Below are 25,743 nucleotides of genomic sequence, written 5' to 3'. Positions count from 1 at the left end.
ATCACTACTACCACCATTATCAACACCATTACCAGTACCATCACTACTACCACCACTACTACCTATTACCACTACCACCACTACCTACTACTACTACCACCACCACTACCTACTACTACTACCACCACCACTACTACTAGCACTACCACTACCAACACCACTACTACTACCACCACTACCAACACCATCACCACTGCTACTAGCACTACCACTACCAACACCACTACTACTACCACCATCACTACTAGTTGTCACCATCACTACCATCACTACTAGTTGTCACCATCACTACTACCACCATTATCACCACCATTACCAGTACCACCACTACTACCAATTACCACTACCACCACCACTCCTACTTCCACTACCACTATCAACACCATTACTACTACCACCACTACCACTACCAACACCACTACTACTGCCAACACCACCAATACCAGTACTGCCAACACTACCAACACCAGTAGTGCCAACACCACCTAAGCGAATTTGACAAAAGGTGTTCATATAGGTAACTTCTAAGAAAACACTAATTTATATAACAACCTCTTTGAAATACGGTAAGATTAATCCTTAGATTAAAATTGGATGCTAAGGCCACGAGTCGGGTTGGGTTAGGTCAGGGGTAGGTTGGAGTAGGTTAGGTCAGTCTAGGTCATGTCAGGTCAGGTTAGGTTAGGTTAGGAAATAAGATAAATTTCAAAATTTCCTCTTCCTCTTTAACCTTATCCCGTGTGTTTCCATTTATGCGGAGCACTTTATCGTTATATTACAGCCGGATACAGTACACTGAGTACAGTATATCAGTGTATAAACCCTTACTGTAATTTAGAACTCATCATTATATCTCATGAATAGTCTCTTTGATATGTTGTGGCGTTGTGTGGTGGTGTGATGTGGTGGTGATGTGCTATAGTGGTGTGCTGTGGTGATGGTGTGCTGTAGTGGTGTGCTGTGGTGATGGTGTGCTGTAGTGGTGTGCTGTGGTGATGGTGTGCTATAGTGGTGTGCTGTGGTGATGGTGTGCTGTAGTGGTGTGCTGTGGTGGTGATGTGCTATAGTGGTGTGCTGTGGTGATGGTGTGCTGTAGTGGTGTGCTGTGGTGATGGTGTGCTATAGTGGTGTGCTGTGGTGATGGTGTGTTATAGTGGTGTGCTGTGGTGATGGTGTGTTATATTGGTGTGCTGTATATGGTGTGCTGTGGTGATGGGTGCAGTGGTGTGCTGTTGTGATGGTGTGCATAGTGGTGTGCTGTGTGTGTGCTGTGGTGATGGTGTGGTGATGGTGTGCTATAGTGGTGTCATGTGGTGATGGTGTGCTATCGTGGTGTCATGTGGTGATGGTGTGCTATAGTGGTGTGCTGTGGTGATGGTGTGCTATAGTGGTGTCATGTGGTGATGGTGTGCTATAGTGGTGTCATGTGGTGTGTGTCATTGTCGGTGTTCTTATACCAGTTTCACCATCGCGTTTTAAGGTAAGCAGATATGCCCACCATTTCCGCCCTCCTCCACCCCACCTGCAGGAATAACAGTCATTTATAAAAGTAAAGACTCATTACGTCCCCTTAACCTAACCTAACCCGGACTTATAGAAGGAACTTTGTAACCACTATTTTTAGTACCTCTCGTTGGGGTAATAATATATAAGGTGTTGTAAGTAGTAGTACCCGCCCCCCTCCCTCACCAATGTCCGCCAGTCTGCCATTCGAATCCAAAAAATCGTATAATTTTTAGTCTAGATTGGTGAGAAAGTCATGCAAGGTTTCTACGTAATGAGTGATGAGTTGAGGATAGACAAAGGATCAAACAGACTCGGGTGAACTTAAAGGAGACTCCCCCATAATAGTTGTGAACGACCTTATGTATGAAATGCCTCATATGTGATTATTTTTCTGAATCCTAAAACAGACTCCAGGATAAGGCAGCACGCGACCTGATGTAGATATAGGTGAAGCTTACGCAACATATCACCGTCGAAATTGCTCTTCACCTTGACTGTATTTTAAACACTTTCTTTGGTGAGATAACTATATATTTTTCTTTCCATATAGTGACTGTTTCATCAACCTTATAGTTTCCCTCTCTCGTGCATCGTTACCAGATTGATTCTCGGCAAGATGATGGCACTGAGCATTATTTTACCCTTTACAGTATCACTTCGATATACAGTCACGAACAAAAAAAATCCACTCCCTCCCTGGACCTCTGAAACTGAAGCAGTATCGAACCCAAATGAGATAAAACAACACCAGACGAGTCAGTGTTAGTCAGTTCGGAGACTCGTTTGATTTTGTCTCACCACGGGGAGGGGAGGGGAGGGGGGGGGGCACACAGACGATAATTGTTATTAGTGTAGTCATTATTTATCCCGTGAAATATAAGTCATATTATCTTTCGGATTTTCTTTTTCTTTATTAGGATTATAGTGTTTTTTAATTAGCTTTTAAATACGCCCCATGTTTGTCCAGTCGCTTCTGCTCGACTGGCCCCGAGACAGCAAGGTGTAGCGTAATCTGTTTCTTGTGTAGTCTACAAATTATCTCTGCCTCTCTCAGCACTCTAGTTCCCTCCATCTTCTTTTTACTTCCTCCTTTTTTTCAGTATTAATTCACTGTTCTATTTTTATTAACCATTAATTTGTCTCTTAAGCACTGTTCCCTCCCTTTCAAAATAGTTTTAGTGTTCCTCTCAAACCTTATGGCAACCTTTATCATAATATCTTTACATTCGTTTCCTCTTCTCTTTCACCACTACTTGTTCACATCTGATGTCCTTTGTGCCCTTCATCTCTCCTTTAGTAACTCAGACAACCTCTTATCCCACCATTCAATTTTCGTGTTATTGTTTTTTCCCCCTAAGTCTCGTTTATCCACATTTTTCAGGCACAGTTAGTTTCCTCTGCTGGTTGGCTGTTGTAACCTTCACCCGTCATTGATTTATTTCCCTCTTGAAGTTTCCACTCGCTATAATGTCCCTTCAAGAAAATACGGTTCATGCTTTCTGTCACACCTCTAGCAACAGACTACCCTTGCTTCTACAATAATACTACGATAGTAGAAAGTAATAATGACAGTTATAAATGGTATTAATAGTAGTAGTAGTAGTAGTAGTAGTAGTAGTAACAACAACAAGAAAACCCAGACACGCCGAAAAATATTCCAAGAATATAGTCTGGGACAGTGTGGGTTGTGGTTGGCTGGCGGGTGTGGGCGGGGCTCCAAGCACGGCTGTTTAATTGGCTGACTGGAGTAACGTAGACTATGATTCCTGCTCTATGAATGGTTATCTGTAAAATAAGGTACGAAGATAAATTTCGTAACTGCTTATATTGGGCCATTGAAGTTCATAATTTGTCTTTGATTTGTTAATTGACCATCTAGTCTGAAGAGTGCTAGTGGTCGTCTGGCGGAGACCTGTCTAGTAATCTCCATTTTTATTGGTAAACTAGATTTCCTTGACAACAATGCGATAGGTGGGATGAAGTCTGCATACTGTACGTAAGACACTTTCCAAGTTAATTTTAAGTAATACAAGACATTTGACGACTAAAATGGGCCGAGGTAGGGGTTTACACACACACACACACACACACACACACACTCACACATACATTACTACTACTACTACTTTGCTGTCACTCGGAATCGAGTATGACGATCATCCAGCGATGACGTAATAACATGATTTATTAGTTAGGTCACCTTCGTTGGTGAGCTCCAAGGTGACCAAAGAGGCCGATACATGTTGCACATGTGGAGGGCTACTTCTAGTGCGGGAGGGGCGGCGGCAGCGTCTTTCCGGCGCTGGCGTCTGTTTGCCTCAGTATGTAGTCGGGCTAAATCAAAAGTATTGACACCTCGTGTGGTGGTGGTGCTCCTCCAAGCGTTACGGTGTGGAGTAATCGTCTCCAAGGAGAAGTGGTCGATTTGGCACTTTTTCAGGTTTGTCTTTAGACTATCCTTATATTATACCTCTTCAGCTGCCCGCCAGCGTTAAGTTTACTATTCGTTAGGTGACAGTATGGAGTAGCTGCTTTGGCAGTCTACTGTCGTCCATGCGGGTAACATGGTCAGTCCAGCGTAGCTGTTCATGGATAATGGTAGCCTAGATGCTCCGACAGTTGCTGTCAGCGAGAATACTGGCATTTGTTCTTTTGTCTTCCCAGAGGACTCAGCGACTTAAGGTGGCTCCTGTATGTGACCCATGTCTCACTGTCATACAGCAGGCTGGGGAGGACCAGTGATCGATATATCCGCAGTTTTGTAGTTGATTTCAATTCCCCACAACTGAAGGCATAGGTACATAATCTGCCAAAGGCTTGAGACGCCCATCTGATCCGATGTTAGATCTCTTCGTCGATGTCCTCTGTGGTGGACAGGTGGGAGCCGAGATACTGGAAATGGTTAACATTGGAGAGGGTAGTACCGTTAACCTGGATGGATGGTTGAGGTGTGGCTGAACCAGAGGTAAGAAGGTTAGTAGTGGGGCAGGAAAGCTGCAGGGGATGAGCAGGGAAGCTGGGGATTATGCGGGTCAAGGCTCTTGCTCGAGTCACAGTGAGCTCCAGGAGGCGACACCTCTGAGAATTTTTTTCTTAATTGGAAACGTCTCATCCTCTGAACTTTATGACTGTGACAAAACAACGTGTAACCGAAGACTCGCTGACGAGGGACCAACACATTGTCGGAGACGCTAATGCTGCCTAATAACAGACCAGCGGCGGGACTCTCAAAGGTTCGCACGTTGAATATTCCTTGTAAGTGGAAGCGTAATAAAGCACCAAACAGGTTGACTTTCTACTAAACCTCGTAAATATAGTCCAAGAATGGCATCAGAATTAAACTGAGACTTTACCCTAACGTCGTGTCTTCATTTAGCACCAGTTGATTGCTAAAGTGAACGTTACTGTATACAGAATCATTATGGCTTCGGACTCGGATCAGATTCTCAAAAGTTCGTAACTGTACGTTGAAATATCTCTTCAGTGGTTATATTAGACCATTGTTCTTTGTTTACTGATGAACAAATCCCAGAACTAACAAATCTTTCAACATCTATATACGATAGTTGTTCAAGTGTGATATTAATAAGGTAATTTCACTCAATCACAGAACCATTAAAATATTCAACTTTCATGACTTTTGTGTTCGTCATTTGCTCGAGGTAATCATGACGTCATCAGATGGAAAACAAAATGACTCCCATCCTTAAATGTCGATAATTGTTTTTCTAATTTCATTCTCAAATCTCTCTCTCTCTCTTTTTCAGTGTTCATTCATTTATAGATATATTTATTTATTTCATTCATCTATGCATTTACTTGACTTATAGTACACAGTCTATACTCTATCTCAAAACTCGTTATTTAAATTGTTCGCATTTTTGGGGAGACACAAGAACTCATTTCCTATGGTAAGATCTTCATGCGATTCAGTCATCATTTATGCCATCGTCATTGTCTTAGTGGCAAGAAGTAATGGAATATTTTTTTTTGGGGGGGGGGGGATTCTCAGGTGATTGTGAGCTGACTTGAGTGCGTACCAGGCCAGCTGTTCCTCCTGCGGTGGCTGGCTTGACGCTGCAGCAGCTCACGTGTGTGTAACTTGAGCCAGGACACAGGTGCAGCAGTAGCGTGGGGTATACTGTTGGTCTCTGTACCCCCGCCGTGCTTGTCTCTCTCACCCCACCCACCCACCTCCTTACCTCACCTACCCCTCACCTCACCCACCTCTTTACCTCACTCACCCTACCCCTCCCTCACCTCACCCACCTCTTTACCTCACTCACCCTACCCCTCCCTCACCTCACCCACCCTCTCACCTCTCCCTACCCCCTCATTCACTAGAGTCGGTGCAGCGAAGAATGACAAAAATGATTCCGGGACTTAGAAACTTTCCATATCAGGATAGGCTAAAGAAACTTAACTTGCATTCCCTAGAAAGACGAAGAGTGCGGGGAGATATGATAGAAGTATTTAAGTGGGCGAAAGGAATCAATAAAGGGGATATAGATAAAGTTCTTATAATATCCGAGCAGGATAGGACTCTGAGCAACGGATTCAAGTTGGATAAGTTTAGGTTTAGGAGGGAGATAGGAAGAAACTGGTTCACAAATAGGGTGGTGGACGAGTGGAACAAGCTTAGCAACTTTGTAGTAAGTGCGGGAACTCTGGAAAGTCTCAAAAGGAGGCTAGATAGATTCATGGATGATAGAGAGTGGTAGTAACTCTCGACAGGAGCTGCCATGCACAGGCCAACCGGCCTATTGCAGACTCCTCATTTTCTTATGTTCTTATGTTATTTTACCCACCCACCTCTTCACTTCATCCCACCCACCCCATTACATCACCCACCCACTTCATACCTCACCCCCCTCATCTCACCCCCCCCTCACCTCACCCTCCCCCTCACCTCACCTACAGTACCTCCCTCATCTCACCCCCCTCAGTTTACCTCACTTTACCTACCCTCCCCTTCCCTCACCCCTCTCTCTCTCTCCTACCCTTCACCTCCCCCTCCCCCTTACGTCACCTTCACCCTTCACCTAACCCTTCCCCTCACCTCCCCCTCACCCCTCACCTCCCCCTCACCCTTCTCTTTCTAACCTGTTTATTCTACTACCTTCATCTTCCTAATCTCTGTTCGCCATTCACCATTCATTAATTATCAATTATATTGTTCTTTGTTTTTTCTTTATTGTCTATATTGTAATTCTCTTCCACTTATTTTTTTCCTTCCTATACGTATTAATTTTCTCTCTCTCTCGTTTTTGAGTGTGTGTTGCACTGTTGGTGTCTGTGTAAGTGTATTATTGAATGTTCAGATGTTAGTGTATATGTGTGTGTGTAAATGTTAGAGTACGCACTCACGTATTTCTCAATGTTCAGTTTTTATGCATTCATTCACTTAAGTAAATGTCTTACGCACACATATTTCTACATAGACTTCAAGTTCTTATGACCACACACGCACCTGCAATCTGATCTTCTGCTACCCCTTTTTTTACCGTAAGTTTGACCCATACTCCAGCCATCGTCTCTCTTCTCACGGCATTAAGTTCCATACTTTTACCCAATAAACAAGTTTCCCTCCGTAAAGTAACCCCATACCTTCAGGATGAAATAACATCCACTAAAATTGGCCTTGATCCTAGGTGAAGAAGGTGAAGAAGGAGGGGGTGAAGGAGGAGAAGGGGTGGTAGTGAAGGTACTTATAACCTTCTAAAGCAAGCGGGCGCCGGGGCTGCCAAGGGAATTTCACAAGTTACATAATGTAGAGAGACTGTTTTAACCCATCTTATTTTGATGTTTATAAAAAGCTGTTTAAACCCAAAGGTGGATTTTTTTCTTCCCCTTTTTCCTCTCTCCCGTTCTCTTGATAGTTACATTCGTTGGCTATTATTTCTTTTACGATCGTCTTGAAATTGTTTATATACCCGTACTACGTGAGCCCTGTACAAGTAGACCTTTTGTTAGGTTCGGTTAGGTTCACCTGTCAGGCCTTTATATAGTGACCAATCACAGACACGACTGCAGAAAGATACCATTTAATACCCTTAATAAACAAATACAGTCAGGATATAAGAATTGTGGTATTTCATCATCTTTAAGGGGATCAAAGCCGCTAAACTAACACAATTTGGTTCTTTTAAGTTGTTTTTGTAAGTTTGTGATCACCATAGATATGTATTTTGCCTGTCACACCAAACTCTACCAGAGGATTTGGAAATTTGTGATATTCTATGTATTAACAGGGTAGAGGGACACTGTTTTCTCACCCATTGTAAGAATTTGTCTCTTTCTCTCCTGTATGTGAAGCAACAAGAAGTCTTAAGTAATTCATAGGTACATAGATATGGAGGAAAGAAACAGGTACTGGACTTGTAGATGTCACCAGGAAATTTGAAGAAGTTTAATAGAAAGGAAGGCTCAAGAGGCTTTTCCAATATCACTTAAACAGCTAATTAAAGAAGTTTACGTCATAGAGGAAAATGCACGATAGATAAATTTGATGTTCCCATTATGTAGGCTTATGTAAACACAAACATCTCGTAAAATATGAAAACACACAAAAAAACACAGCCATATTCCAACACCCTCACAACACACAGAGGAATAATTTCTCTTCAGGAACTGTACTCGTATTTACTGAGTTGTTGTCCATCGTTACTGCCCGTCATTCAAACACCCTCTCAGGTCATCCCCTCAAGGTCAAGTATCAATGTTCTATCAGCTCGGGATCTCACTAACTGCTGACTACCTCAAGGTGGCTGACTGTCTCTAGTTCTGAAACGGTCCCCTGCACCTTGATGATCATATCGTCACTTATTACACCACAGACGAGCTAAACTATGTCTTTCAGCCGACTCTTGTCCAGCTTGGGGAAGAGGCCAAATTAGTTAACATGATCCCAAATCCTCAGATGTGTAAAGTTTGTTTATCTGCTTACTATAAAATCAATAACCTACACCCATATTAGCCATGAATAGTTTGCTTGGGGTTTGTTGACTGCATACACAAAATCAGACACAGACAGACAATCACACCTTCTAGACTATGAGATCCATTATACCTGTATTGGTTTGTTTAGTCCCAAAACAGCTGACTCCTCACGCCTCTCTCTCTACCGTTCATTGGCTCCAAGGTTAGGAAGAGCATCACCAGTAAACAACTTCTCTTTCATCCCAAGTCTTGCTCTCTGCTCCACAGTCATCAGTTGATGTTAGTCAGGCCAAGTTCACCGACAACCTACTGACTTGTCTCATTGAAGAAAATTAAAGGTGATCCCATAGTAGCAGTGCGGATACAACACACTGTGCCCAACCACCTTCACTTCCCCAAATGTAAAGTTAGGTACTGCAATTACTTTCAAATGACTGGACTGGGTCTGTCATGTGGTTGAGTCAACCACCTCCAAGACAGGAGACGAGAGCTTTATCCACTCGGCCACCGCACACCTTTACCTCTCATGTGTGGTGATTAATTCTCGAATTATCCCGCAAGACCCGTGTAGTTGGTCATGGCATTAGTAAAGCCTTTGATAAGGTCTGGCATAAAGACCCCTTAGCTCAGCTGTCTGCCCGGCATTAACCGTACCCTGATCTCCTGTGTGATTAACATTCTTGACGCTCAGTGTATGTGTTGGCGGTGATAACCTCAATATAACTTCTGTTGGTCCACATATGGTGTTGTCCCCTCACCTCGCATACTGTGCTAGGTGCTGTCGGTGTGTGAGAGTGGCGAGGTGTGATGGTGGTATACGCTACTCACCGCGAAGAATTTTGACACCAAGGATGAATTTAAGGGACTGCACTTACGTCATCGCTTGGGGCCAGTGGAAGCTCCCGTTGCATGGCTTCTATTATTGCAGCAACCAATTATAAATCTCCCCTAACCTGTCTTTACCTCTCATTAACGTCCTCCTTTGAGCCACACCCTCCTTTTAGCCACACCCCACGTCATCCCTTCCTTTGCTTCCTTCCAGTCACTTGCTAAACGCTACAGTACTATTTATCTTTCCCTAAAAATCTGATTTGAGTTCCATCTCGTCTTGAGATCCGATAAACTTGTGTCTTCTCAACGCCGTATTTTCTCATCGTCCGAGACTAACAACAGTGTCTTGCCTCTCTGTATATCAGGCCTTCAACACAACCAATCCTCATCCATCAAAATGCCAGACATTAAAGAGTTCATGCGGCCTCACTTGGCGATCCTACATCACTACCAGGGCAATATATCTTGTTCAGTCAACTCCCCTTAAGGTATAAATCTCAGACTGAGTGTGTTTAAGTGTTGTTCTGATACCTATGTGATGCTTAGTTTTCTTGCTCTAATATTCTAAAAGTCATTTAAACTACAATAATCGAACCTATTCAACATTCATTTACTTGTCTCCTTCAGACAGTGGCCAACCATCAGTGCTGCCTCTTGCCTCACCTTGTTCTATCACTGGTCAGCCTCTGTACGTCGTGTGTTGTGTCAACCTCCGTCCTCGTAGAACACAGTGACAGGTGCTGTTATTCTCTGATACGTCACACGGCAACTCGTATCAACTTCCTCTCATCACCAGTTTCCTGCCAATTTACAATCTTCTCGTTTTCACTTTCCATATCAACAATTTTGTTGTCCTAAACATCCACCTCTTGTTTTGTTTTTTTCTTTCTGCTAATCCTTCTGCTTCTCACCTTCACTGTAGGAGCCATGTTAAGGCTCTCGGTCAACTCTTCCAATTCAGTCCATGAAAACAATTAACAAAAACGCTGGGACACCTTGATGCAATTTGTTCACCACGTGGCCAAACTTTTGGTGGACCAGATGGCCAGACTTCTGGTGAACCAGGTGGCCAGACTTCTGGTGGACCGCCATCCTCACACCTGACCCTCCTTCCCTACACCCTATCCTCTCTACCCTTCCAGCATCCCTCCCCCCTACACCCCATCCTTTCTCCTCTCCCTCTGTACCCCTCCACCCTTCCACCCTCACTAACCCCAGACTCTCCCTTCATTCCTCCTCTTGCTCTATCCTTTCCTCCACTCAGGCCAAAACCCTCTTTTGTCTTTTCCACGCCCCTCCTCACACCTTCCTGCCCCCCCACTTCACCATGTCTCCTTCCTCCATACTACAGTCCCTGTACGACCCATTCCTGGTCACCCAACATGCCCTCGCCTTCCTCCCACAATCTTCCTTCCTCCTATACTCTTCATTCTTTCATTCCTCCTACACTTTCCCTTCTACACTCCCCTCCTCCCTACACCTCCTCCAACCATACCCTCCCTTCCTCCCACACTCTCTTTCCTTCCACACCCTTCCTTCCTCCCACACCCTCCCTCCCTCCCACACCACACCACAGCGATGGTTCTTAACTTGTACCTCCGTCGAGACTTGAAACACCCTCCCCTGACTCTGCCATTTCTTGTGTGTCTCGTCTGTCCCAGGAGGAAGGATGACTCACTATGGAATGTTGTTTACATTCCCTCGTGTAAATTCAGGCAGCACCTCCAACTTCATTCATCTGGTGTATTACTGCGTCCACATCAAGCTCGGGCGACGTGTGTGTGTGTGTGTGTGTGTGTGTGTGTGTGTGTGTGTGTGTGTGTGTGTGTGTGTGTGTGTGTGTGTGTGTGTGTGTGTGTGTGTGTGTGTGTGTGTAGTTCACCTTGACCCAGAGTCCTCTTTGACATGTCTCTTATTTATGTTACATGTATTTACTCTAGGAGAAGGCGAGACCAGTATGTGTGTGCAGACTTTCATTCTCGTGTGGGAAAGTTAGCGGTACTGAATCAGGCGTGCTGGTGGCGCTAGTAAGTACCGCTTACTCAAGACTCGGTAATTTTACACAACATCCTGTTCTGGTCTTCATCCTTCTCTGCTGTTGCTGTTAAGTCACCCTCTCTGATTTCAACAGTTTTCGAGACTGAGGTAAGCTGCCTACAGTAATGGGCAGCAAGAGTGTTCTACCTGATCGTGGTATACTGTATACATGCGTCTTGCACATAAGATTTAATTCTCATTGTCAGAATCACTAAACCTCATGCAATAGGATTTCTTATGTCACTGAACCCATCCTGCATGACAACATACTCACGGGATGTCAGTTGTGTCTCTGGTGGCCGCTATGCTTAAGGAAGAACAGGTGAGCTTGAAGGTAGACGTGGGAGCATGAGGGAGTAGGTTGGCCTGGGCAGCTTCAGTTATATACGAAGTGTCTTTACATTAATCGTATGACCGTGGCTTGGGAGTAAATCCGCCTGACTCCCCAAGTGGCAAGACTTGTGCACGAGAGTTTTTTGATTCCCTTAGAGATAAAGAGTGAGGGTGTTGGGTTAGTATTAAAGAAGGAAGATTACTGATAGTTTAGAAATTGAAGAATGGGAGAAGAAAGTAGTAGTTGGCAGACTTGACCGCCTTGCTAATGACTAGCTAAGCTAATAGTATGGTGTACATATGCATTGGGCTGGTTATTTGAGGCAATTTAGAGTTGTTTGTCTAGTTGGGTTGCCCACTTTGTCGGTACTGGCACCAGGGAGCCTAACCCTATCCCGTATTCAATGGTTTTAAGGCTGTGTTTCGTTTGCCGCCGCCTCTGTTAACGGATGCTGGTCTAGGGAGACTGTCTATTGCCTGGGCCGTAAAAATCAGGGTTGATGGACTCCCGGAGGTGCGGTAACTATTTGGGGAGGAACCGTCGAGGGGTTGTTGTCATTCTCTGGTGGGAGTCTGTAGGAGTTCTTGCTCGAATCGCTCTCATTTGTTTTTTTTACCCGATCCTTCTGGCCAGAGTCTGTAGTTACTGGTTTCTCACTTCTAAGGTCTCTGTGTGTATTAGCTGCGGTTTTCTTATAGGGGTACAGTATCTTTCCCCTGTTACACATCTTATAGCTTCTTTCTGGACCCACCTGTAGTTTCAGTATTTGGGTGGGTTAATATCCGTGTTGTGTCCCAACGTCGTCAATATTGTTTTTTTGTGATTATACTGGTGAGCCCCTCGGGTGGTTGTTGCTAATGAGTAAACCTTGAAGTATTTGGTGCTGGAGAGAGAGAGAGAGAGAGAGAGAGAGAGAGAGAGAGAGAGAGATAACCCACAAGTGTCTGGCACCTTTTCATGGTTACGAGAAAAAAAAACTGGCCCATTCGTCACAAAAATTCACCTATGTTTTTTCTTGTTTTTTTTTGCCACATAACTTGATCCTGTGGCTTAACCAACCTCTTATCCCGACGCGACCAGGGAAGTGATGGTGTACGGTATGCTTAAGGCGTATACTTGTTAAAGGGTATACTTGTTAAGGGATATACTTGTTAAGGGGTATACTTGTTAAGGGATATACTTGTTAAGGGATATACTTGTTAAGAGGTATACTTAAGGGATATACTCGTTAAAGGGTATACTTCTTAAGGGGTATACTTCCATTTATTAAGGAACACAAACAAAGGTAGGCCTAAGTGTTTACTCCTACAAGACAAAACATAACTAAATAATTATAAAGAGAAAAATACATAAACAGAGAAATTAAATATTCGTTAATAATAATAAAGAAATCTAAAACAAAAGCGAAGACAGAGGGGTGTTTGGGAACGCCTCCACACTATTGAAATGGACAAAGGCTCGTGTGGATGTTATAAATGAGTAGATTATTCTCCCCGCTTCGTATTACAATTATAAATGGCTTAATCTCGCGTACTTAAGGGTGCTCAGCAGGCGAGGCAGGTACGCGGCTAAGTCACCTGGTGCATAAGACGACGTTACACCTGTACGGGAGTTAAGTGATGGGGGTATCAACACTGAAGGACAGATGAATCACATTTATGCAAGTACCTGTGTCGAACGTAGCTGCCACTCTCTCTCTCTCTCTCTCTCTCTCTCTCTCTCTCTCTCTCTCTCTCTCCTTCACCCTCTTCCTCTCCCTCTTCTTTCTTCCTCTCCCTCTCCCCCTCTCTCTTCTTCTTCCTCCCTCTCTTATCCCTTCGCTCCCACTTCGTCACTCCTTCTTTCTTTTCTTCCCTACCTCTCTCCCTTCCACTCACTCCCTACTCTTCTTCCTTCTTTCCTTACTCATTCCCTCTCTTTCTCTCCCTCTCATATAGTTCTATTACCTCCCTCTTTCTCTTTCCCTCCCCCCTCTCACTCACTCACTCACTTTATCCCCACCACTCATCCTTCCCATCCACTTCCTCATTCCCTTCCTTTCCCATCCACTTCCCTTCCCTTTCCTTCTATTGTAAAGTGTCATAAGTCTATTACAACGTGTCACATGGTTTACTACAAGGTGTCAAAGGACTTGTCAATAAATAAAGAGGTAACGTGACACAAACAGAACAGAAGATATTTGACACACTGACTGGTGGTAGCTTTGTCTTGGCGTCTTTTAATCTGTCTGTTTTAAGGACATCTATCTCCTGTCTATTTTACGACCGTCAATACACTGTCACACTAAGACACACGTCATTAATGTTGCCATGTAATTGATGCTAATATTTCACGTTTAATGTCAGTAGTGAATATGAGTCTTCCCAGCTTAGTGAAGTGTTATTCCCTCCAGCTTAGAGAGGTCATTAATTAGTCAAGCTGGAGGAGGTCATTTACCTTTTCGAGTTTTGTGAGGTAGAGACACAGCAGCACGACCCTTGAGTTTAGTGAGATGATGAGAGCTTGAGAAGTGAAGAGGGGGGTGAGTGAGGGGTGGGGGGTGACTATGGCTGGCGGCACAATACTCATTTGTTTCCCTGGAGTGAACCTTATAGTCTCGAGACCAGGGGTGAACCTCGGTCCTCGTGTCTGGAGTAAACCTCGAGGCCAGGAGTGAACCTTGGTCTCGAGGCCAGGGGTAAACCTTATAGTCACGAGGCCTAGAGTGAACCTTATAGTCTCGAGGTCTGGAGTGAACCTTGATTTTTGAAATTTTGAGTGTGACCTCTGTGAACCCTAGGCCAAGCATAAGGTAAACCCTGGACACCTGCCAGGAATGAATCCTTTGTACCGGAGTGGAGGTGAACCCTGAACCCTGATCTGACTGTTAAACCTGAAGTTGACCTGGAGTAAACCCTAGGCTTCCAACCGAGAGACGTACCCTAAGAACCCACCAAGAAAAAAAAAAAACCCTGGAACCTACCTTGAAGTAAACCTTAAGCCCCGACTTGGGTTAAACCTAGAATCTGGATTTGGGTGGAAGTGTGAACCCAAAATTACCCTCCCCCCCCCCCTTTGGACCCAGTTAATAAGCTCCCATCTCCAATCTCAGGTGAATCCTTGACCTGGAATGAAGCCTCGGCTCTTCCTGGCGTCAATTTGAGGTTCTGGCCTGGGGTGTAGCCTGTGCTCTCTCCTCAGGTGTACAACAACAGGTCTATAACTCAAGCAGCAGCATCTCTTGTTTTGTGTATAACTGTGTTCTTATCGTTGGTCTGTTCGTGTGTGTTGTTGCTTTGGACCTTTGTTTGTGATTAGTTTGTTTGATTTTGTTGTCATATTGTTTATAATATCATAATTTTTTTGTTTATCTCGATTATTTTTGTTGTTTCTTTATTTGTTTCACTCGATTGTTGTTGCTTTTGACCTTCGTTTTTTTTTTATCATATTGTTTATATTTTCGTAGATTTTTTTGTTTACTTCGATAAAGTTAGTACACAGTCGTTAAGGGTCACTTTACCGTGGACAAGATAAGGCTCTGAGTATACTGTGAGACCTTTAATTATAACCCATATATAACGCAAACTTAATATAGTGGTATAGTATTAGTTTATGAATTTTTATACTTGTAGTCTTAAAGAAAGTAATGATCAGGTTGTTATGATTGTTGTTGTTGTTGTTCAGGTTAATTGTTGTTGGAAGGATTGTTGTTGCTTAATATGGTTGTTGATTACGTTAATATTTGTTGAGCTGGTTGTTAACTAGATTGTTGTTGTTTACGTTAATTATTGTTGTTGTTGATGACTGTTCATGAATTGACTATTGTTGTTTAAGTAACTATTTGAAAGACACATATAGAGACAAGAGGAGAGACAGGTAAGAATGTAGACAGACAGGTGAGGATGTAGACAGACAGGTAAGGATGTAGACAGACAGGTAAGGGAGTAGACAGACAGGTAAGGATGTAGACAGACAGGTAAGGATGTAGACAGACAGGTAACGATGTAGACAGACAGGTAAGGATGTAGACAGACAGGTAAGAATGTAGACAGACAGGTAACGATGTAGACAGACAGGTAAGGATGTAGACAGACAGGTGAGGATGTAGACAGACAGGTAAGGATGTAGACAGACAGGTAAGGATGAAGACAGACAGGGTGAGGATGTAGACAGACAGTAAGAGGACAGACAGGTGAGGGATGTAGACAGACAGACAGGTAGGGGATAGTAGGACGAACAGGTGAGGATGTAGACAGACAGGTGGAGGAGCTGTAGACAGACAGGTAAGGATGTAGACAGACAGGTATGTAGATGACAGGTAAGGAAGACAGACAGGTAGGGAGTAGACAGATAAGGATAAGACAGACAGGTGAGGATGTAGACAGACAGGTGAGGGATGTAGACAGACAGGTAAGGATGACAGATAGGTGGATAGACAGGACAGATAAGGACAGACAGACCCAGACAGGTAAGGATGTGAGACAGACAGGTAGGATAGGGATGTAGACAGACAGGTGAGGATGTAGACAGACAGGTAGGATGTAGACAGACAGGTGAGGGATGTAGACAGACAGGTGGGAGTAGACAGACAGGTAGATAGACAGGGTATGTGACAGACAGGTGGGAGCAGATAGACAGACAGGTAAGGATGTAGGACAGGTGAGGAAGACAGAAGGTAGAGGGTATGTGAGGACAGACGGGTGAGGATGTGAACAGACAGGTGAGGAGGAAGACAGGTAAGGATGTAGACAGACAGGTGAGGATGTAGAAGCAGGTGAGGGTGAATAGTGGATGTAGACAGACAGGTGGGGATGTAGACAGACAGGTGAGGAGTAGACAGACAGGTGAGGATGTAGACAGACAGGTAAGGATGTAGACAGACAGGTGGAGGTGTGAGACAGACAGGTAGATGTAGACAGACAGGTGAGGATAGACAGACAGGTAAGGATGTAGACAGACAGGTAGGATGTAGACAGACAGGTGAGGGATGTAGTAGGACAGACAGGTAAGGATGTAGACAGACAGGTAAGGTAGACAGACAGGTAAGGATGTAGACAGACAGGTGAGGATGTAGACAGACAGGTAAGGAAGTAGACAGACAGGTGAGGTAGGACAGACAGGTGAGGATGTAGGACAGACAGGTAAGGATGTAGACAGACAGGTAGGGAGTAGACAGACAGATAAGGATGTAGACAGACAGGTAAGAACAAGAACAGTTGTCGACGTGATGATGGGGAGCGCGTGGTATGTGTTTACGCCCTGTTGCTTGCACCTTTTTTTGGTGGTGATGGTCAGGGGGGATGCCGGTTATTGGGGGCTGGGTGGGGAAGGGGGTTGGTAGGTGGGGAGGGTGGCAGGCAGGTAATGTGTCTGATCCGAAGTTTCTTGTTTGGTATTTCCGGCAACACCATCAATGCCCCCCACTCCCCACCTCACCTCTTATCTTCCTCTCCACTCTCTCCCCTTTCACCCTCTCCCACTTCTCACCCTCTCATCTTTACCTCCCACCTACCCTCTTTCAATGTTATCATTAGATGTCTCTACAATGACTGTGACCTCTCTCCAGGTGTTTCATTACGTCTCTCAACAGTGACTCACTCAACGTGTTTCATTAAAGAGACTAATATACTTGTATAGACAGCCTTTGTTACCAGAGCCTTGTGTAATCTGACCATCAACAAACACTTGAGAAACGATATAGTTATAATTTAAATACTTCATAATATCTGGCGCAAAACAAAGCACTTTCCTCAAATTAATTTCTTTCCCAACGCTCTTATAGATTGTTATCACATCAATAGTTTAACGTGTTTTAGATTCTGGTCAATATAGTATTTTTTGTTTTACTTTTTTTTATTCGTTCTTACGTTGTCCTCCTTGACCACCCTCGCCTTAGTCTTCCTTGATACAATCCAGTCTGAAGGTTTTTTGCGTCTTATCAGGTGACCCAGACGATACCTGCCAGTCTCCCACCTGTCGTTTAGTATATCTTCTCTTTCATAATGAGTCTACCTATACCTTGCTGGTCATCGTTCTGATTCACCTGAAGGCAATAGGACGTGTGTGTGTGGGTGTTTGTATCTACCTGGTTGCCTCAGCGCTTGTCGTCATCTCGCCCCGCCGCCGTTCAAACACCACAACACCCACTGTCTGCCCCCTTATGCTTCTCCCCACAGGTCACCTCTCGCCCGGCACACAGTCTATCCCTCTTTATACCTGCCAGCAGCTCGTCAGTGGTAAGAATTCCATACATATCTTAGCAAGAATTTAACGATATACCTTATCTCCAAACAGAAGTGTGAGGCTTGTCTTTAGATGGGATAGTTTTATGTGTTTGTGTGTGTATGTGTTTACCTGTGCATGTGTCTATCCGTCTTACCTGTGATTGAGGTGATTTAGGTTTATTGTTAACGTCAATGTTGTTTGTTCTGATGTTTTAATTACTTCATCGTGTTTCACTTCATCAAACTCCTGTAGAACAAACATACAAGGGCCCTTTTTCATCTTAATAAAACAGGTCTTTCCTCTATCATTCTTTAAACATCTATAACATTTCTTGTCCCCTTTTCCTTTCATAAATCTCAATTGTTCCTCCGACACTATTTTGATTCTGTTTTTGTTCACTATAATCCCTAAGGTTTGTTTTTTTGCTATATATTAATGTTATTATTCTACGCCAACTTTATTCCCTAGTTCTGGTGTCTTAAGTAAGTAAAGTTGAATCAAGATTGACCTTACCATTTCAGCTGGTATGTTTCCTGCCTCAGATGTTATTAGATATTTATTTTTTTTTTACTTTAACTCCGAATGTTTCTGTCGCCATTAGCATTTACACCATTACGTCAACTTCTCCAGCATATTTCCCTCTCCTCTCTTAATTTCTTGTCGTGCTCTCTCTCTCTCTCTCTTATAGCCTAATCATTATGTTAATATCTTACTCGAAGTACTGTACCTTAAGATGTCATTTTGTGCAAGGAACGAGAGTAACTATTTGTATTCTTCCCGTAGTTGTCTTCCCGTAGTTGTCTTCACGCACATTGTCTTCAAGCCAATCATGTCTCTCGAGTCTATTGCTACCTTAAGTAAAAACATGACATAGATGACAGTTCCTGATTAATGTAGGAAAATTTCTCCCTTTGCAATCCCAGGACTTGGAGCAAACATGTATTGTCAAATTAAGATCAAGTTTTCACCAACTGATTGACACGGGGTAGAATTTTAAACCTTGTTATCTTTAGGCCGCCGCTTCAGTATTTATGTGCTTTAGGCGACGTCATGAGCCACCCGGATATGATGGTTGCTTCATCTTAGCTGCTTCATGTTCGCTGCTTCATGTTTTCTGCTTCATGTTCGCTGCTTCATGTTTTCTGCTTCATGTTCGCCTCTTCATGTTCGCTACTTCATGTTCGCTGCTTCATGTTTTCTGCTTCATGTTCGCTACTTCGTGTTCGCTGCTTTATGTTCGCTGCTTCATGTTCGCTGCTTCATGTTCGCTACTTCGTGTTCGCTACTTCCTGTTGGATATTTGGAAGTAGATTTTGGGGTGGGTTGTTACCCGTTTCATATTAGTTTGACGTGTAAGTATGTGAATAAGTGTATCATAAATAAATACTTTTCCCAGTAGTCATATAAGTGATTCCTGATGCTGAAAGACATAAGGTGTTGTATGGTATTCCTGTATGTTTGTTTATCTTTTCAATTTTCTTTACGTTTTGACCTTCCCAAATATTTCTCAATCTCTCCCAAGTGTTTCCTTATCTCCGTAATTTCTTAATGAACTTCCCAAGTGTTCCATAATATTTCCAAGTGCCTCATGATCTTCCTCTCACAAGTACTTTTTAAGTAAAACTTGCCTTCTATTCTCGTCCCTTATAAGACCCTTTGAGTGCTTTATATATTCCGTGGTTGTTCCTACGTGTTTGTGATCCTCTGAGTGTTTCATAACTCGGTTCACACACTCTGATGGTCGCTGAATCGTGATGCATAAAGGTAAATTCTTGTCGTATTTTTTTCATTATTACTCTTGTTAATCCTTCTATAAAATGAATAAAATAATTAAATAAAATATCGAGGTAGAGTTTTGACATTTATTAAAGCATTAGAAAAATAATCCTCCACCATTTGGGCCTCTTGATCCTACAGGCAGAGGTCAACCTTAGTAATTCACATTGAAATTAATTAACAGTAAGCCAGGAACAATTATTCTAGTGTACTTATAGGGAAAAAAAATATATACGCATAATACTCTATAGAAATTAATTAGTTAACTACAAATTATCTATATTAGGATATCAATCTTAGCCTTACATACAGGGTGACTATAGCTACTTCTTAGACGAGCCATCAACCATATTCCCAAGGCTTTAGTCATATATTTAAGGAATGAAGTTTGATATTATTAAGGGATTTATTTCGGATAGCGGATAGAAGTTTTATTTTTTCTCTCGTGACGTCATAGTTCTTCGATCACATGATTGTCAATATTACCTTGACCTTGTGTGTATAAAGTGTATTTGCAGTTGGTTTATGTCGTTTTGGAGGGGTGAGGGGTGGGGTGGGGGAGGATGGTGAGAAAGAGGGGGATGAGGGTAGGAAAGTAGGGGAAGAGGGAAAATAGGGGAGGGGGAAAGTTGGGGTGAGGGTAGGGGAGGGTAGGGGAAAGTTGGGGGGTGAGGGTAGGAGGGGTGAGGTAGGGTTAGTAGGAAAGTAGGGGGTGAGGGTAGGAAAGTTGGGGGGTGAGGGTAGGGAAAGTTGGGGTGAGGGTAGAAAGTAGGGGGTGAGGGTAGGGAAAGTAGGGGATGAGGTAGGGAAAATAGGGGGTGAGGGTAGGGAAAGTAGGGGGGTGAGGGTAAGAAAAGTAGGGGATGAGGGTAGGAAAGTAGGGTGAGGTAGGGAAAGGAAGGTGTAGGGGGTGGGGAGAAAGGAAAGGGGGAGGAAAGAGGGAGGGTAGGAGTGGGGAGGGTAGGGAAAGGGGGTGAGGGTAGGTGGGTGAGGGTAGGAAGGGGTGAGGGGTAGGGAAAGGGGGGAGGGTAGAGTAGGGGGATGAGGAAGGAAAGAAAGGAGGTAAGTAGGTGGGTGAGGGGTAGGAAAGGTGGGTGAGGGTAGGAAAGAGGGGGGGAGGGTAGAGGCGGGGGAGGGTAGGGGAAAGTGTGAGGAGTTAGGGGGATGTGTGGGAAAGTAGGGGTGAGGATAGGTAGGGGATGAGGTAGGAAAGTAGTGGGTGAGGTAGGAAAGTAGGTGGGAGGGTAGGAAAGTAGGGTAATGGATGGTGGTGGTGATAGCAGTGAACCCATGAGTGTCACTGAAAAATTATTTGTCTCTTGAGTTGTCTGTTATCATTTTCGTTTTCATCTTTCTCCCTCCTCTTCTTTTTCCTCCTCCTCCCTTTCCCTTCCTCCTGCTCCTTTCTTCCTCCTCCTCCTCTTTCTCTTTCCTCCTCCCTCCTCTTCTTCCTCCTCCTTTCTCTTCCTCCTCCTCCCTTTCTTCTTTCCTCCCTTTTCTTTCCTCCTCCTTTCGCTTTCCTCCTCCTTTCTCTTTCCTCCTCCTCCCTTCTCTCCTCCTCCTCCCTTTCTCTTCCTCCTCCTCCTTTCTCTTCCTCCTCCCACTTTCTCCTTCCTCCCTCTCTCTCTCTCCCTGCTTTTCCTTTCTTCTCCCTTCATCACTGTTCCTCTTCCTGCTCCCTCATCCCTCTTCTTCCTCTTCCTTTGCTCCTTCTCCTCACCCTGCTAATCATCTTGTGATGTCCCCCAACCCATGTTGACCTCCCCTTCTCTCTCTCTTTCTTTCCTCACTCCCACCTCCCAGTCCTTCCTCCCTCGTGCCTTCTGCCCTCCTTCCTCCACCCCCCCTTTGCTGCCTCTGTTTCCTTCTCCCTTCAGCCTCGCCTCCCTCCTTCCTCCTCCTCTTCTCCTCCTCATTGAATGTCGGTGGCCAGGTGGCTGGGACAGGTGCTGTGTCCTTATATAACAGTAACCTTGGTGAGCTCCCGCTCACTGTTCCTGCTCTCACACACACACACACACACACACACACACACACACACACACACAACACACACACACACACACACACACACACACACACACACACACACACACACACACACACACACACACACACACATGTGAGGGAATTACTACACGTCAAGTCCTCATCACACCACATCTGAGGAATACTACACCACGTAGTCCCTCATAACACCATCTGTGAAATTACACACATCAGGCCCCTCATAACACCATCTGTAGGGTAATTACTACACCACGTAGTCCTCATAACACCATCTGTGAGGAATTACTACCACGTGGGGCCCTCATAACACCATCTGCGAGGAATTACTACACACACAGGTCCCTCATAACAACATCTGAGGGACTACTACCACGTGAGTTCCTCCTAACACCATCTGGGAGGGTTACTACCTGTTTGCTGTTCAACCCTACATTAATCTGTATGTTCATACTGTTCATGTACCTTTCTCTAATGAGGCTTTTGTTAAACCACCAATGTATGTAATAAGTCATTTATGTCCAATGTATATTTTCAGCCTTCGGATAAAATTTCAATAAACCGTTAATTATTATTATTTTCCACACACACACACACACACACACACACACACACACACACACACACACACACGCACACACACACACTTCAGACATGCCCGCATGCACTCTGACACAAACTCCCTTTCCCGTGTACGCACACAGGAACGGATGAAAAGATGAAGCTGGAACCCTTTAAATGACTTGATGACTCAGAAAATACGGGACTTGAGGAAGTGGAATGGTGTATCACTGTTACCACTACAACACTGTTACCACTACAACACTGTGTTACCATTACAGTAGTGTTACTACTGCAGCATTCTGTTACCACTTCAACTCTCTTAATACTACAACACACTGTTGTGGCCGCAGTACAACGTTTGCAGTACAATGTTTATTTTGGCAACACTACAACACATTGTGTTGTGTTCACAGAACAACACACTATTTTATGTTAAAAGTATAGTGGTTACAATACAGTGTTGTTTTACCATTACAACACATTATGTTAACAATGTGTTGATAATGCAAGAATTGCAACACGGTATTGTGTTAACAGTGTATAAGTATTATTAGTACAATAGTTGCAAGTGTTGTGCAACAATGAAAAACAGTGTTGTTAAGGTTCCAACAGTTACAAGACAATATATTCACAACAACAGGACAGATTTAGGCTCTACGTCGACCACTTGACCATTTATGAGCAAAAACTGTGTCGCCGGGTCTGGTGGTGGTGGTGGATTTGTTGGTCTCTTCACCTTTCGGGTATTTTGACCCAAGGAGAGGCTGGTTGTCTCCTCTCCTCTGTGAACCCTGTTGATGGTGTGCCCTATGACCCCTGTTGATGGTGTGCCCTATGACCCCTGTTGATGGTGTGCCCTATGACCCCTGTTGATGGTGTGCTCCCTGACCCCTGTTGCTGGTGTGCCCTCTGACCCCTGTTGATGGTGTGCCCTCTGACCTCTGTTGGTGTGCCCTGACCTCTGTTGATGGTGTGCCCTCGACCCTGGTGATGGTGTGCCCTCTGACCCTGTTGATGGTGTGCCCTGACCTCTGTTGATGGTGTGCCCTCTGACCTGTTGATGGTGTGCCCTCTGACCTCTGTTGATGGTGTGCCCTCTGACCCTGTTGATGGTGTGCCCTCTGCCATTACCATCTCCAAAGACATCTGTCATCATCGTTACCTGAGACACGTCATATCAGCATCCAGCACACCTGTCTTTGTTGATTTAAGACACATATGTCATTACAGATACATTTTCACTACCAAACACACCTGTCACGACTGTTGCTACACACACACACACACACACACCTGTTACCAAACTTAACAGAGACAGATATACTTACTATACCAGGTGTTTCTGTAGTGTGGTGGTGGTAGTGGTTCAGTAAACAACACCGGGTCACCTGGTGTGTCATAAGTTTTAGCGAAAGATTTCTCCACTGTAAACGCTTCTGCGCTTCACCTTGCACAGGATGTAAGGGGATGCCCAATAAACCAGCCCCCTCGTGGGCAATCTAAAAAAAAAAAAATCTAAAGATACAGTGTGTCTGGCATTGCACTCGACCTCATTCGCTTCCCCAATTGCAAATGTAGGTACCGGTGCCCATTCACAACTGGATGGACTGTGAGTGCCCCGGGCGTGAACCAGTGGTCATTAACACAGCGTTAATGGATCCCCGCCTGGACTGACTTGTGTAGTTTAGAAGAAGAAAAAAAGAGAAGGGATGAGCCAGTGAAAATTCAGACCTTTGTGCTTGTGTATGTTCCGTAGGGAGTCTCTCTCTCAAGAAAATAAACACTAGTAAATAGACGGTATAAGAAAACAATAAATGATAATAATGATGGAACTAAAAGGAAGACCAAGGAAGACATTTGACGAATATTCCCGTGTTAAGTTTAATCGAGAATCAGAATCTGAGTAAAAAGTGTCATTACCTGTGAGCCTTAAAGTGGTTAGGGAATGGAGTGAAAACGATGAGGAACCACATTACTAAACTATAAACTGAAAACACTACCTTATTCTTCGTAAACGTGAAATATATCTTACGGTAAAAACGGTTCTCGAGTGCCTCAGTGACTGGTAACCAAGTGGATAATCCCTGTGACTGGTAGACAAGTGGATAATCCCTGTGACTGGTAAACAAGTGGATAATCTCTGTGACTGGTAAACAAGTAGATAATCCCTGTGACTGGTAAACAAGTGGATAATCTCTGTGACTGGTAAACAAGTGGATAATCTCTGTGACTGGTAAACAAGTGGATAATCTCTGTGATTGGTAAACAAGTGGATAATCCCTGTGACTGGTAAACAAGTGGATAATCTCTGTGACTGGTAAACAAGTGGATAATCTCTGTGACTGGTAAACAAGTGGATAATCTCTGTGACTGGTAAACAAGTGGATAATCCTGTGACTGGTAAACAAGTGGATAATCCCTGTGACTGGTAAACAAGTGGATAATCTCTGTGACTGGTAAACAAGTGGATAATCTCTGTGACTGGTAAACAAGTGGATAATCTCTGTGACTGGTAAACAAGTGGATAATCTCTGTGACTGGTAAACAGGTGGATAATCTCTGTGACTGGTAAACAAGTGGATAATCTCTGTGACTGGTAAACAAGTGGATAATCTCTGTGACTGGTAAACAAGTGGATAATCTCTGTGATTGGTAAACAAGTGGATAATCTCTGTGACTGGTAAACAAGTGGATAATCCCTGTGACTGGTAAACAAGTGGATAATCTGTGATTGGTAAACAAGTGGATAATCCCTGTGACTGGTAAACAAGTGGATAATCTGTGATTGGTAAACAAGTGGATAATCTCTGTGACTGACAGACGGTAGTTGTAGGTTCGAACCACAGATTAAGGGTATATACAATATATATATTCAGTGCTCGTTCAGACTAGCACAACAAAAACCTGAGGGAGGGTGTGAAGTCAGCTGGGAGGAGGTGTAGTAATGTCTATCTGTTTGGAACATTATGTAATGTTCCTCTTGAGAGTAGACGCGCCGACTCCCTAGTAAGGTATGAAATTGTATTTTGTTTTGACTGCTAATGTCCTGATAACACACAAAAATTCACCAGAAAATTGTTTGAGCCGCGCGTCTGAGAATACCAAACGAATTAAGTTTGTACCCATCGATTGCAACCAGTCATGGCGGTGTTGACGTTTCATTATATTGTAGATAATAATGGAAAACATTTATAAGGTTTGTTTATATCCAGGTTTTAATTTCTTGTAAGTAGATATCCATTATCAAAAGCTATGAAGAATTATTTTTTTTTATAAACAGTGTCTCTGTTGCAGCAAGATATCACGTGGAGAGTCTTAGGAGTTGGCATCGTCCTAATGTAAACATAGAAAACGAGATACTCCTAATTGTCAAATAATTGAGCGGAGCAAATGCAATTTAGCTGACAACACTCATGTTTAACAAGTCGACGATCAGTCTATTATGGAAGCTGACTAATGAATGTTTTATCGCTCTGTAGTCTAGCAAGCTGCCGCCCTGTGTAGCCGACGTAAATCCTCCTCCTTACACTGACGATTTCACTAAC

The 25,743-nt window shown here is 43.8% G+C and overlaps 1 protein-coding gene across 4 annotated transcripts in view; it reads left to right on the top strand.

Annotated features, from left to right (window-relative positions):
* The window catches only part of LOC121873253 (follistatin-like), a 170,509-nt gene that overhangs the window by 127,569 nt on the left and 17,197 nt on the right, over positions 1–25,743 (top strand). For all 4 annotated transcript variants that reach the window (XM_042376667.1, XM_042376668.1, XM_042376669.1 and 1 more), the window contains one exon: positions 17,803–17,862. In XM_042376667.1, the coding sequence (XP_042232601.1) occupies positions 17,803–17,862 (60 nt within the window). The remainder of the gene's footprint in view (positions 1–17,802; positions 17,863–25,743) is intronic.

This window comes from Homarus americanus, unplaced genomic scaffold (genome assembly GCF_018991925.1).
Source record: "Homarus americanus isolate GMGI-L3 unplaced genomic scaffold, GMGI_Hamer_2.0 scaffold32929, whole genome shotgun sequence".
NCBI classification, from domain to species: domain Eukaryota; kingdom Metazoa; phylum Arthropoda; class Malacostraca; order Decapoda; family Nephropidae; genus Homarus; species Homarus americanus.
This window is presented reverse-complemented; position numbering and strand designations above follow the sequence as displayed.